The following is a 14248-nucleotide window of genomic DNA, read 5'->3' as shown; positions in this document are numbered from 1 at the left end:
CATTACAAGGTATTGATTTTTGAAGTTCAGCTATAATAGTATGTTTTTATACATCTCACGCGATCGCTTTGACCTTGACCTTGAACAGAAAACATGTTTTTTTGTGACCACAAACATCTTGTTATTATGACTGTCGCAATTAAATAATTATATTTTATAAATAATAGTTAGTTTTTATAGCTCCGTACCACAAAGGTGACAAACCGAACCCTACTGCCGTCATACTGGTTTCAGAGCCAAACGGTTGGAGCTACAGTCTCTCAAATTTTCGCAGTAGGTATCTTATCTAAGCATCTTGTTAACCCAAAGGGTGAGGCCATTCAAACGTAATGTTTTGAGTTGTGAATCGTATTATTTCAACTGCATTCGGTTTTATACAAAAGTCCAGTTTGTAGCACACGGCGACGCAAAATGAGTTTTTCTCATAAATGACCGTAAACGTTGATATTATTCTTTACATATCAGAAGGTGAAATGCATAGTTTATGGTCAGCGAAAAATTAAAAAGTTATTGGTAAAAACGAGATACGAGGGGTGATTGAAAAGTTCGCAGCCTGGCCAATTAAAAAAAAACTATTTTTTTTCTGCCGCCATTTTGAACTGTCATTATTGAAATATCTTCCCGCAAATTTTCAATTTGAATAAACTAATGCAATCAGAATGCACACAGATAGAGTCAGCTGTCAGGACAATCTTAGCATATGTCCTAATCCAACATTATTTAAATGCCACACCAATTACTATGAAGTAGATTTCAAAAATCCGAGGCATTTCAAACAACTTGAAGAAGTATATATGGGAGCTAAAGTAACCTTGGGGCTTCAAAGTATGGATAATCCAGAACATGTCAAAAATGACAAATTACGCATTTTAGATTTTTATATTTAAATAAAACAGAGGTTTTCTTTTTTGTATGAAGCGTTTACACAATTGGAGATTTTAGATCCGTTAACAGTGAAGTCGCAAAAATATGGCACAATAGCTCCACTTGCAACTAGATTCCCAAATCTCTTGGATGATGCTCATCTTCAAGATTTAGAGAATGAGTGAGAGAGAAGCCTCCTTCTCCAAAATACAAAACTGGAATATGAACTTCCAGTTGAGTTGTTTTGGCTCCAGGTTGATAAACAACGCTTTGGAAGTGAAGCCCCAGCATTTCCAAACCTCAAGTTTTGTTAATAGCCTTTCAATTCTCCCGCACTCGAGTGCATGTGTAGAACGGGTGTTCTCCACAGTTAATTTGAACAAAACCAAATTACGCAATAGGCTTGGAATCGAAACATTATGTGGGGTTTTACATACCAAGAGAGCTTAGAGGGAAAAGTCAGCATGCTACAATCATGATGTTACTAAATATCTCGAAAAAATTATTAATAGCATGTACCAAGATAGATGCTCTAGATTCTAATTCGGATTCCGACAGTGAAGCATGAAGCATGAGGTTTGTACTTGTGAGCTATATATAACAAAACAAGCTTAAATAACCATACCATAGGTAACAAACATAATCTATCTTTTTGTTATGATCTTTATAAAACACTTACTCTCTGGGGTTATTTTTAGTCTCTGCATTTACTTTTGTAATATTAGTTTTGTTTTTATTAATGTTTTCATGATGAGAAGAAAATAACTATGCAGGTTATTTTTAAGCATGTGTATTGATCCACATATTGTAACATATTCCTTTCATGTACCTTTGAACCTTAGTAAGGAATCACTTCCTTTGAAGATGAGACATGTAATAAAGAATTGTGCCTAAAAAATGATACAATTCCAAAACCGATAAAAATAATTGGTGCTTAGTCTTTTAGTAAGACATTTAGTTTATTCTAGCTTCCACATTCAGAGACTTCTATGTAATGGTTACTTAAGTTAAATAGATATTTTATATGAGCTGTCGGTGATAGGATTTATTACCTTTTAATCACTAACTTACTTTGAGTTATGCAGCTAGAGAAATTGGATTGGTAGATTTTTATAGCTTGTTACTTTAAATAAATTTTTACTTTTAAGTAAATTTATGTAGTTGATAAACAATATTCATCCTTTGTAGTCAATGAAAATGTTAAAAATAAATCATAAATTCAATAACCTAGGGAATACGAGGATTATAAATAAAACATGTTTCCATAAATGTTTTTATTTAAAGTCACCTGTTTTTTTCAGATTGGACCTGGCAACACTGATGATAATGAAAGACCGGCGAATAAAGGTACGGTTTTTTTTTTTGGTGATTATGGCTTGGTAACGAGTACGGGAAATAACTCACTTAGTAGGCACAGAGATGGGCATTTCGTAATCGATTCCTGATTACACGATTACTTAATTTTACTTTGTAATCCTCTATTGGGTGTCAGATTACATGTAACGTAATCAAGTGAAACGGGAAATTACCAATACATATTAAGGAATCCGTAATTATTATTATTATTACTAGTAACAGGGAATCAATGTCTATTCCAAATTACTGGAATTGTTCAATAGATTACTTCCAGATTACTTATATATTATTATTATTATTTAGAAGCCTGTAGAGGTGTCCCACTGCTGGGCAAAGGCCTCCCCCCATGTCCTCCACTCTACCCTTTCTTGGGCGATCTCTGACCAGCTGCGAAGAAAGGCGTCCAGATCGTCCCGCCATCGACGCCTGGGTCTGCCACGCCGCCGAAGTCTATTTTGTGGTATCCAGTCTGTGGCTATTTTAGCCCACCTATTGGGTTCCATACGGCTGACGTGGCCTGCCCAGTCCCATTTCAGCCTGGCAGTCTTGACACCTACATCAGCAATGCGTGTTTTGGAGTATATATATTAAGTTTAAATAAATTTAGCGGAGTTAAAATTGGGCGGGAGTTCGGTCGGTCGGTCGATCAGTCCATCCCTCATTCTGTCCGTTACCTTTCAAGCTTAAGCCTTTATTTATTTATTTTTTGCCGTTTTTGGCATTCCCTTGACTAAGTATAATTATTTCTAATTTTGCCACAAGTTCCATTTTAGAACAACGAAATTCCTCAACAGCAATAATGCATGCCATTGTGTATATAGTATAATATACACCGTGATATTTTTTTTGATATCCGTTAACTTCGGCAGACGGCACATTTCGGTGCTATGAAACGGTCTTTCTAAATTGTACTACAATTATTGTAGTGTCGCGATTACACTACCCTAGATCGTAAACAATTTAGGAAGTAGAGAGACTTGAACCTCAATTTTAGCTTGATTGGATCCGATCTGTTCTAACTAGGTGCGATTTCATTTTCCTGTTTCCTAATTAGAGTTCCTACAAAATAAATAGTGTAATAACACCTTTTTAGAGTTTCGTTAGTCACTCTTCAGGTATGAAACCTTAAACATAAAAAAAAAACAAAGATAAACTATTAATTGATATGAGTAATTTAATTATATAATCTACAATGTACAACAATTTCGCCAATTCAAATTATGCAGTAACATTACGATACGTTTATGAACGTTAAGAAAACGATGTGTGTTTAATAGCGCCGAAACTCTGGTAGTGGCGGTTCTATCATGATAGTTTCGGTAGACTCTGGCATTGCTGTTTCTGGTATATCAGAGGGTCGAAGAGATATCGCCAACGGAAGTGCAGATTGGGCGCACAATTGCGCTGCGCCTCGCGCGGACCCGGCAGCGGACCGGTAAAGCGTGCAACGTCCTCGCCTGCAAAATTATGTTCAACTTAGTAGATAGCAGATACTGATAGATAGTAGTACATTTTGTCAAATGGCATTGTCGTGGTATCTTGTTTTCCTTAGTCTTCAAAATAAACATTTGTGTTTATCAATTAAGTTGTTCTCATAGTACGCAGTATTACAAGCTTATATTTAGTTTCACCTGTTCCGTTATCTGCCTGTTTGTCTGTCTGTAGTCAAATCTTGCAAGTTAAATTCGGCCAACTTCCAGTAGTCGGATTGACTTGAAATTTGGATTACCTCTAAATTGCGCGACAATAAATACAATAAACTGGTAGTGACATCCTGGTAGTCTCGCCAGGATCGTCTCCTTAGGGTTGAACTTTTCAACGGTTATTGGCATCGACTTGAAATTTGGTATCCAAATGTAGACTGACAAAGCAAGTAAAGTCGTCAAAAAGTACAGTTAGCAAAAAAAGCTTGCATTCAAAATTAGTATTTTACCAAAAACTTATTCTATAAATATGGGTAGGTAGTAAAAATTACATAAAAAAAAAGATTGTACATTCACATGTAGAAGATTTGATATATTATATGCGTGTGATTTAGGCAGTGAATTCACCCACCAGTCTCTAGCTAGACGTGAGAAAAGTTATATTATACCTTACCTCGAGCATTGGCAACATAGCAGTCTGAGAAATGCGGCTCGGAAAGTTCTATTAAATATTGTGTAGATTATGGGGTTAATGGTTGATGAAACGTAGCCCAGCCACAAGCAGACATCCACTACGTTATCTGAGAAGAAACATTATGATTTATCAAGTCCGCATTCATAAAATAAGGGGAGAAAGGTGTATAAATTAGTAATTAGAGTCAAAATTATCAAATAATGAAATTATTACACCAGGCCGCGATGCCGACTTTTTGAGCTCTACCCTGGCATGTATTATAATCGAAAAATGGTCCACTAGTAGGTAGAAAATTTTGTAACTGGGTACTGAAAACGATTGATTTCTTTTTCGTCGTATTCTGATTCGACATTTATTCTTGTCGAAAATACAAACTGAAACATAGATGCACAGAAAAACCAGAAAAAGATACCAGCGCTGGGAATCGAACCTAGGTCCTCAGCATTCCGTGCTGCGTGCCATACCGCTACACCACCACTGGACTGGCATTGTTTGTATTCTCGATATGGATTTTACGGGATGACCGTAAAAGTAACAAAATTTGGAGTTTAATGAAATAGAAAATACGAAAAGACTCCAAAAAAACAATCTTAATTTATTCTTGTCTCGACACATTCTTACAGCCTTGGCCAAAAGTATTGAGCACCCTATAAAAATATAAATTCACAAAATATGTTCATCAGAACTTTTTAAAATATTAGTAAATTATAAAAGATAATACACAGTCAATGGTATTCTGGTTAGCAATAAAATAAGCTTAAAAAAAAATATAGCTTTTTTCGCAATCGGTTCTTGTTCGCTTATAATTGAACGTAAACACATACATCAGTGAAAACAAGTAAACATACGTATGTTATCCTTTTAGTATGACAAAAAAAGAGAAGTTATGTTAGTGTAACGCTCACAAATAAAGACTTTTATGGAAGCAGGTCCAGTCGCAGGTGCAAATATCAAAAACTGTTAAATGCTCACGGCTTATTATGCAAAATGCCCTCCAAGGACTGGAAGTGCACTGGCTCAGATAGCACCAGACATAAATCAGGCCGAAATCGTTGCATTACGAAACGCAAAGACAGCCAATTAGTGAGGCTGTCCTTAAAAATCTGCAAGAAAACTTCTTCTGAGCTCACTGCTAACTTTTCTATAGCCACTAATGAAAATGAGAAAAATGAAAATGAAAAGATTTATTCGGGACACACACATATAAATAATAGATACAGAACAAAAACATAATAATAATAAAGTGAAATAAAATAAAATGAGATTACAGAATACAAAAATAAAAAAAATACTTATATATATGCGCCCGAAATGGTCCCGCCTCAGCATAAAATGCGGACTCCTTTGGTGGAGCCAGCGCTGGTCTTCCGGCGAGACCATAAGAGACCATAATAAAAATATTTCTGGACTGGCTGCAAAGCCAGAAAGAAGCCCTGGCTCTCTGACGAAAACATAAAATCTGGCTTCAAGTGCAACACCAAAAGAGAACTGAAGAAGTTTTGTCTAACATTGTATGATCACGCGAATCAAACTATAAAAAAAAGTCAAAATAATTTATTTTCGGATAACTGAGTAGATCCAAGTATTGTTAGTGTATAAAATATTTTTATGAGACTATGGTAGTAAGCAGATAAGATATATTATTATTACATTAAATTAAATTACATTAATTTCCATGACATTCATGTACACTGCCTAATTAATTAATTAACTTCTGTTTCATTTCAAATTAACACATCACATCCAATTAAATTAAACTATATATGTCAAACCAAATAAGTAAAAAATTAATTAAATCAAAGTCACATTTAATTACATTATAAATTACATAATAATATTAATAACAAAAACGTTTATTTCCGGATCTGGTCCCATGTATAACTAAAAGCCTAATTTTCAATTTAATAAATATTGTTTGGTTTCATTAATAAAATAGACGACCATTGTATTAGGGTTACAACTATCATATTGTTTTTATTAATTTGCAGGAGTTCGGGACGTCCGGTGAACCCTACGTACAGTCAGCGTCATATATTACGTCGCAGTCAAGATCACCAAATACTTGGAAACATCCAAATAGTCATTAGCATTGAGCCAATCAAAGCGATCAAATTGCTCAGGACATCCATTGTGTACAAATAAGTCGGAGCACGCACTCACCACTGGTAGCGTAGCAGCCATAATATCCAAAAGTATGGGACACACTAGAAAACTGAGCTTTATTTAAAAGGTTTAAGGTTTAATCTCGAGTTGAGTGCGAAATAACTTAACACGTCATAAGATCCGACTTTTTGTTTTTGACAATCACCGAAAAGAGTACCAACTTCTCAGTGATAGTTCCGTCTCTTTCATTTGGAGCCTGACAGTTTTTTTTTCACATTTTTTATTTACATTGTCAGAATTCCGAATTAACGGATTTCCTTTTAAATATGGCTTGAATTGGCCAGTATATTTATTTAATTAAATAGGTAATGACATGATCGACATGTGCATTTTGCACCAAGAGACTAGCTAACTGGATCATTGGACCCTACACGGTATGTAATAAAGTCAATTTTCCTGTGGTGTCCCATACTTTTGGATACTTTGGCTGCTACGGTACTTATGTCGGCTTGAATGTTATAAAGTATTTGGCGACATGCTTGCTCCGGTATATTTGTACACGATGGATGTCTCGAACAATTTGACCACTTTGACTGAGTCACCGGTAATGACTATTTTGTATGTTTCCAAGTATTTGGTGATATTGACTGCTACGTACTATATGACGTTGACTGTACGACGTCTACCTGGCGAAGAACATACACCAAAGTGTAATGTACCAACAGAAAAACACGGTGGGGGTGGTATAATGGTTTGGGGGCAACGTCTGCCGTGGGACAAATGTACGTGTGTGAAGCCCAGAGTATTAGAAAAACTACATAAATGTGCTCGAAACTACATTAATGCCGTTGTTGTCTGTTGTCACAGCCTTTTGGTGAGCACCTGAAGCGTAAGATCCAAAGTAGTAATATTAACTTCAAAGCAAGAATTGAATCAGTGTTTTCTTGAAGAATGGCAGATGATTATCAGCGATGTGTGTAAAAAAAACTTATCGCCTCTGTGCCTAAAAGAGCAAATTAAATATAAATTTTGGCAATAAATAAATGTGGCCAAGTAATTAAAATTGTGTTGATTTAAATTTTGCATAGATTCACTAGCGAAATCTCATCAAATTATAGGTGTTCAATACTTTTTGCCAAGGCTGCAGTTGGACGTGTTTTAGGCACAGTCAAGGTCAAAGATATCACCATAGAGCGACAAAAAAGCGTATTCATCTAAATAGTCATAAATTCGGCGACATAATAATGTAATCGTACATAAATTAGTATACATGGTTTGAGAGATAAGTATGCATACAACGGATGCAATAATATGTCCTCATTTATTAAACCATAAACTTACAAACACCATAAAGTTCAAAAATATGTATACAACTAACAACCATAACTATTTATATCCAACATGATAATCCATACTTAATATTATAAATGCGAAAGTGCGTGTGTTTGTATGTTTGTGTGTACGTTTGTCCGTCTTTCACGTCGAAACGGAGCGACGGATCGACGTCATTTTTGGCATAGAGATAGTTTATGGGCCAGAGAGTGACATAGGCTACTTTTTATCCCGGAGGGAACAGCGCGCGATAACCGGATTCCACGCGGGCGAAGCCGCGGGCAAAAGCTAGTCTAAAATATGTATACAATCTAAATTCCATAAACACAACTCTATTGTCAGCGGCATAGAACGTATTTTCGTAATATCGAACTCCATAATCTTGATGTAATCAGCCAGCCACTGACGCTTTTCAAGACTTCAGGTCGTATACAACAATTGCTATTGCAAACTCTTAATTTGATACAGTTATTTTGATACAGTAATTCACCATGGGTCCTCCCAAATTGACGTGGGCTATAAATCGGAGTGAGTGGAAGAGGGTGGAAGTTCAGATGCACTGACTTTGCTCTCTAACGCTGACCGATTTCTAGCGAGTATAGAGGAATACCGCTATACTGGGGAGAAGACGCTGGTGGATGTCGGAATTCCAACTCTAACCGAGTGTTGCGAGCTAAGGGTAGAAAGTCAATGGACAACTGCCATCAATCATTATAAGATCAGCCCCGATTTTCGATATTTTAAGGCGTGCTCCCAGTGGGGAGTTCTTAACCCTGTCGACCCCACTTCGGTATTTCTAGGAACTTGGAAAATTGACGAGAATGCGTCGTATCATCAAGCTTTGGCTGGCAGACTACGTGAGACGATGACATATGGATGCTTCAAGCCTTTTCAATGGATTGCGTTTTTTGCAAGACTGGGGCTTACCGATAGCCTCGAACTGCGATCCATTGCGGGCCTAGTCCATAAGAGTGGCGGCGTTCCGTTCAAGGTAAAAAGAGCCGACAACTCAGTGATCGAAGATGTGAGGTTGTTTTACAATGTCGTGAACCTTGTTGAAGCTCTTCTCAATATTGCGAATTTGAGATGTTCCCTGAGTTATCACGAGATAACTCTTTACACTAGCGAGTTACGTGAGAATGTTCACGTTTTGTACGGAACACGATCGTTCTTGACGCCATTCTTGATGAGCTCGTACTAACTTTCGCCGTTGCTCCGAAACAGACGTGCAGGCAGATTCGCACATTTCTAATTTTAATCGTTAGAACGAGTGGCTCTCTTACCATAAAGCAACGAAACTTTGTGCACAATAACGTTAATATGGCTACTAAAGATCGCACCAGCGATCTGAGGCCCTTTGACTTCGACGCTCGTGAACTACTATTACCATTCTTCAACAGTGCGACAATGCAGCAGAGCTACCGTGAGGGCTTAGCCCTTCTAGCTTCGCTAAGAATGAATAAGCTTTCAGAGGCCATACTGCTATACATGCGAGTTTCTCTCATAAAAACTAATCCGGATCATTTCGTGGCCTTTGGAAGTTTCCTACAGGCCATAATGTCCCTCGCCGGTTACGGACGTGCCTTGCCATGTGCCGCCGCGCCTGAGCAAGGTGAGGAACGACGCGATGACCCCCTCAATATCGCTCGTGATATTGAGCAACTTTGGATTGAGCTCGACGCCCAGGCGAAAAACAGAGGATTCGTCCCTCCCGTTGATGAGAAGTGGATACCTGCGTGCATCGCATACTGGAAATCCACCTCCGCGGGTGTTGCTCCCGAAAAGATTGAGCTAGTTATTGATGGAAAGGCACAAGAAGTGAAAGTGAGAAAGAAGGCAGCAATTGGGGCTCTCATGGGAATAAAAGCATTCTCACGTGAGAAGCTGCAGACCAGAGCTGAGAAACAGACAGACTCTTTAGCAGAGAATTACTTACTCTATTTTAAAACATGTGTCACTTGGATTTTTAATACCATTTGAGTTACTTACCGTTTCATATGGTTTTTCAATAATTTTGAAGGCGAAAATGTATCACATAAGCGATCATTTAAAACATAGGATTGTTGCCTTATGCGAGGATGGTATATCCGTGTCTGATATAGCTGACGAATTGGGCATCACGGTAAGAAAAAAATAATATGTCATGTTAATAACAAGAACTTAACGCCGAAAATATCACTTTCTATGGGCTTTAGAATACTTTGTCATAAATAGCACGAATAATTTTCCATTTCAGAGAAAAACAGTTTAATTATGGAAGCAAAGATGGCCTGATGAAGGCGTTATTACGAATCATGTTGCGCACCAGACTGCTTTCCTGCGGTTTTCCTGCAATCTGCGCTTGAGGGGTGGGGTAACTCGAACCGGTGCGGGGCCATTCTGCTAGAATTAAATAGTTTTCAAAAATGGAGAAAATTAAAGTACGTGCCGTATTTTTTTTTATCGAACAGATGCAAACGATCAGGCGGGTCACCTGATGGTAAGTGATCACCGTTGCCTGTGGACACCTACAGCATTATTAGGACTGCGTGTGCGTTGCCAGCCTTGTAATAGGCGATACACTCGCCTTTTGAAGCTACCCAAATCATAGCTAGCACCCAAAGCATAACCCCACAGTGGAAGAGCACCAATCATCGAGATGGAGCAGGTGGAAACCACCCTTATGCCGAGTGCTACGGTGTTGGAACTTAGCAGCTGGGATGAGTTCGAAGAGTTCATCGGAACACTCCCCATTGTAGATCTTATAAAAAACGCAGAGAGAACTAACGCCTCTGCGTAGGGCCAAAGGATCAAGTTTCCCAGAAAGTATTGGATCGCCGATAATACGAGTTGCCCTACGCTGCAGTCGATCAAGTAGAAGCAGCTGATACTGAGGGGCTCTAGCCCAAAGGTGAGAGCAATACTCTTAGTGAGGACGAATCTGAATCTGAATGCCTTGTAGAGCTGTAGGCGATGGCTCGGTTCGAAGTATCGCTTCGCACGGTTGAGAACCCCTTACTTTCTGGCGGCGATTTTGGCTTTATTTTCCACATAATCACAAAATTGGACATTGCTCGAGATGTCCACGCCCTGGATTCTAATACTCTCTGAGACCTTCAAAGGCAGGTTCTCGAAACTCGGTGCTACAGTGAACGGTTTTTTTTGCGGTAAACGCACAAACACCTTGGAGGGGTTGAACCTGACTAGTTTCAGTTGACCCCATTCAGAGACCCTTTCCAGTGCGGAATCTAGGTCAGAAACAAGTTTGTGTCGTCTCTTATCTAATTCCACCCCCGTGCGATTAGTCCTACCGGTATAGCAAGTGTCGCCGGTACTCACATCCACATACCAATGAATAATACCTGAAGCCTAAATGCTTGAGCTATAATTTATTACCACAGAGCAAGTTTAGACTTTCAAGATATTTCAGGGGTTCCTGCTCCTTCTTATTCTACAGTTGCGCGGTGCTGTGCTGAATTCAAAAGAGGAAGACGTTGCACATTAGTCATCATTATGATGAACCCCCGCTCGGGGCGCCCTACCACAGCAGTATTCGACCAAGTGACCAAACATTTCGAGATTTTTTTTTTGACAAATCGTCGTGTTAGGTACTGTTCGTTTTATAGTTGAGGAAGTTAAAATTTCGATAGGGAGTGTTCATAATGTTTTAAGGCTTGAAACGTTACGGATTCGCCAAATTAAAAATGATGCTATTGGGCTCCACACCAACCTTTTTTGTAATGGTTTTAGTAATAACAGCTCTAAAGTCACAAGAATTGAATGGCAGAGAACTTTTTGTGAAAAATTTGCTAAATACCAAATAAAATGAATCAACGTGAACGCCGAGAACTAATCGTCGCCAAATGGCTAGAACATCCTCAACGCCCATACATACATTTTATCAGCAGGGATCTTAAATTGGCGAGAAAAACTGTGGATGACGTATTAAAACGGTACTTCGTGACCTTGTCTACGGCTCAGAAGCCAAGAACCAAAGAACGTAGCGGTCCTCGTGACCTCGCACTGGAAAAGAAAATTCTAAGGACTATACGTTAACATCGCAGTATGTCCGAGCGAGATACAGAGACTATACGTGGAACTAATTAAAAAATGCGTGACATTATGCACGTTAACCGTCAAGGCAAACTTTCAAAAGTTCTGTTTTTTCAACTTGTTTCACCAAAAGTGGCAATGGCTTCCATTAAAGATGCTGGCTTTGAATTGATGAAGCACCGTCCGTATTCAACAGACCTCGCTCCTAGCGATTTCTATCTATTTCCGCGTTTAAAAGAGCATCTCATCTCAATATAACTGCCACCTTACCTTTCACATTACTTATCGAACACCCCTCGTATTATGTGAATGTGATGCCCTCGCCAGATAAAAAATGACTTTTTCACTTCTCATGCTCGTAAAGTTCCTGTTTATGCTGGATCTAGGCGACATAAAATGACTTTTTATGCTCTAGTGCATAAAGTCAAATCTTCTAAGACGAAGGCAATCAGGTGTTAACAGCCACAAACAACGAAGTTTCAACTTATATTTTTAAATTATTTTAAATTTATATAAAACTAAGAATCAGTCAGATCAATCAAAATAACCATGTTTTCAGTCCGTTTCAGGCCACCCTCTATCCGATGACGCCATAACCTGAAAACCCGTTTTCAGGCGTTTTCAGAATCCCTTATGGGCGGCCTCTGAAGTACATTTCAGTATATGGCGAAATTTTCAATAGGAGTGAAAGAGATAGCACGAATAGAAAGAGACAGCTATACTGAGAACATTCTAGAAGGTGTGTGACAAGGATAGCCTATATGTGTGAGAGAGACAGACAGATGATCCTATTTCCGGACTATTCTAGTAACTGTGAGAGAGAGATAGCACATGAAGGAGAAAGGCACTGCTCGCTTCCGGAACATTCGAGATGTAGGTATGACGTCCTAGCTGGACTGTTCTCGAACTTTATGGATCGATTCACTGGGGGTATATAAGCCGGGCGAGGTTGTGGCGGAGGCAGAGTTTTCGAACCCACCCCACGAACGTAACAATAGTAATGCGTAAACAATAAAAGGTACATAGTAAGTGAACAATTATTTCCACTGTTGCTATTCCATTTCCTTGTTATTAAAGTGAAAAGCAGAGTGTAAAACTCGAGCATTAAACCCATTTTCCTCTCGATGTGGCTATATGAACGTCTCGGGTAAAATGGCTCGTTTTATGCTTTTGTTGTACAATCTACTATTGAGAAACGAATACCACGTACCAAGAGACTCCAAGACATTGCCGTTGCGCCAGATCATACAATTGAATTGGCAGGTTTAGGAATCTGTAGTATAACACCTAACACACTTACGATTGATTCACTTACGTGAATCCATTATATCAATACTAGCCTTTACTTTATACATTTTGAACCTACACCCACTTCTAATCATTTTATTCTCCAGCCGCACATCGAAGAATAGGTTCAGTTTTATTTTGTATGAAATATTTTCATTTTAAATTTTGTATGAAAATATTAAAATACAATGTGTTTTAATATTTTAAGATATTATTTATAGTAATTTTATTACATACGCGGAAGTTGAACAAAGTGATGTGATGAACTGTAGATAATTTATTGAATCAGTCGTTACTTTGCGGGGGGCATATTAATGAACGAAAGGAAAGGGGCCATATTGCTCACCCGCGGCCTTTAAACCACTTTTAAGACCTTTTTAAGGTCGCGGGTGAGCAAAGTAATTATTTGAGTTCATGAACATGAAGGTAAGACTGTAATTAATGAGACTAAACGCGAAGGATGGGTAAATACACGACATCTTTGTGGGTAGATGAGTTTTTCATGAGATCCGACTAAGTGTAACTCGAAATCGATAATAAAGTTAAATCAGTTAATAAGTTTGAAACAGTTAATTTATCAACGCTACCTACTGCCTACCTAGTTTTTTTTAGAAAATGCAAACGTACTTATTACGCCCCCCTCTGACATTTCTATACGCCCGCCTAGGGAGACGTGCCTCATGGTTGGGAAGTCTAACTTTGTAGGGCTTAAGCATATTGAATTATGATGAATAATGATATCATGTACCTAATTAAAAATCCCATAGGGGTAAAGGAGACGTATATCAGCATTAAAATACTGAAATTAACTTTTTCTATGCACTCGTTATATAAATAAGTATTTATTTACCTGGGACAGAACACGTTGGGCAGGCAGCAAATAAGATGTTTAACAGGAAAAAAGGAGCCCAACAGAGTACGAAAGTAAAGAAGACCAAGCCAAGTACTTTAGTTGCTTTTTGTTCATTTGCAACTGCATTTGCAGTCATAGAACGCTGTTTCTTACGATTTGGTAAAAATCTGTAAAAGAAAACGTCTTCCATCATTTTTGAAGAAACATTTTGAGGGATTAACTAGTTAAAATCAAACACTATAAATTGAAATTCAATTTAAGACTATATTGACTGTATTGATAGATCCGAATTACAGACCATTT

The 14248-nt window shown here is 38.1% G+C and overlaps 1 protein-coding gene across 9 annotated transcripts in view; it reads right to left on the bottom strand.

Moving 5' to 3' along the window:
* Positions 1-3401: 3401 nt before the first annotated feature.
* Positions 3402-14248, bottom strand: part of 5-HT2A (5-hydroxytryptamine receptor 2A) — a 41737-nt gene continuing 30890 nt past the window's right edge. For 7 of the 9 annotated variants that reach the window (XM_074091697.1, XM_074091682.1, XM_074091690.1 and 4 more), the window contains 3 exons: positions 13943-14112; positions 4318-4444; positions 3402-3677 (listed from right to left, as the gene is read on the bottom strand). In XM_074091697.1, coding sequence (XP_073947798.1) covers positions 3491-3677; positions 4318-4444; positions 13943-14112 — 484 coding nt within the window. In that variant the 3' untranslated portion in view covers positions 3402-3490. Of the gene's footprint in view, positions 3678-4317; positions 4445-13942; positions 14113-14248 lie in introns of those variants that run through there. The other 2 variants (XM_074091711.1, XM_074091730.1) reach the window with 2 other exon arrangements.

This window comes from Choristoneura fumiferana, chromosome Z (assembly GCF_025370935.1).
Source record: "Choristoneura fumiferana chromosome Z, NRCan_CFum_1, whole genome shotgun sequence".
Lineage (NCBI taxonomy): Eukaryota > Metazoa > Arthropoda > Insecta > Lepidoptera > Tortricidae > Choristoneura > Choristoneura fumiferana.
The sequence above is the reverse complement of the archived record's forward strand: the minus strand, read 5'-3'. Positions and strand labels throughout refer to the sequence as shown.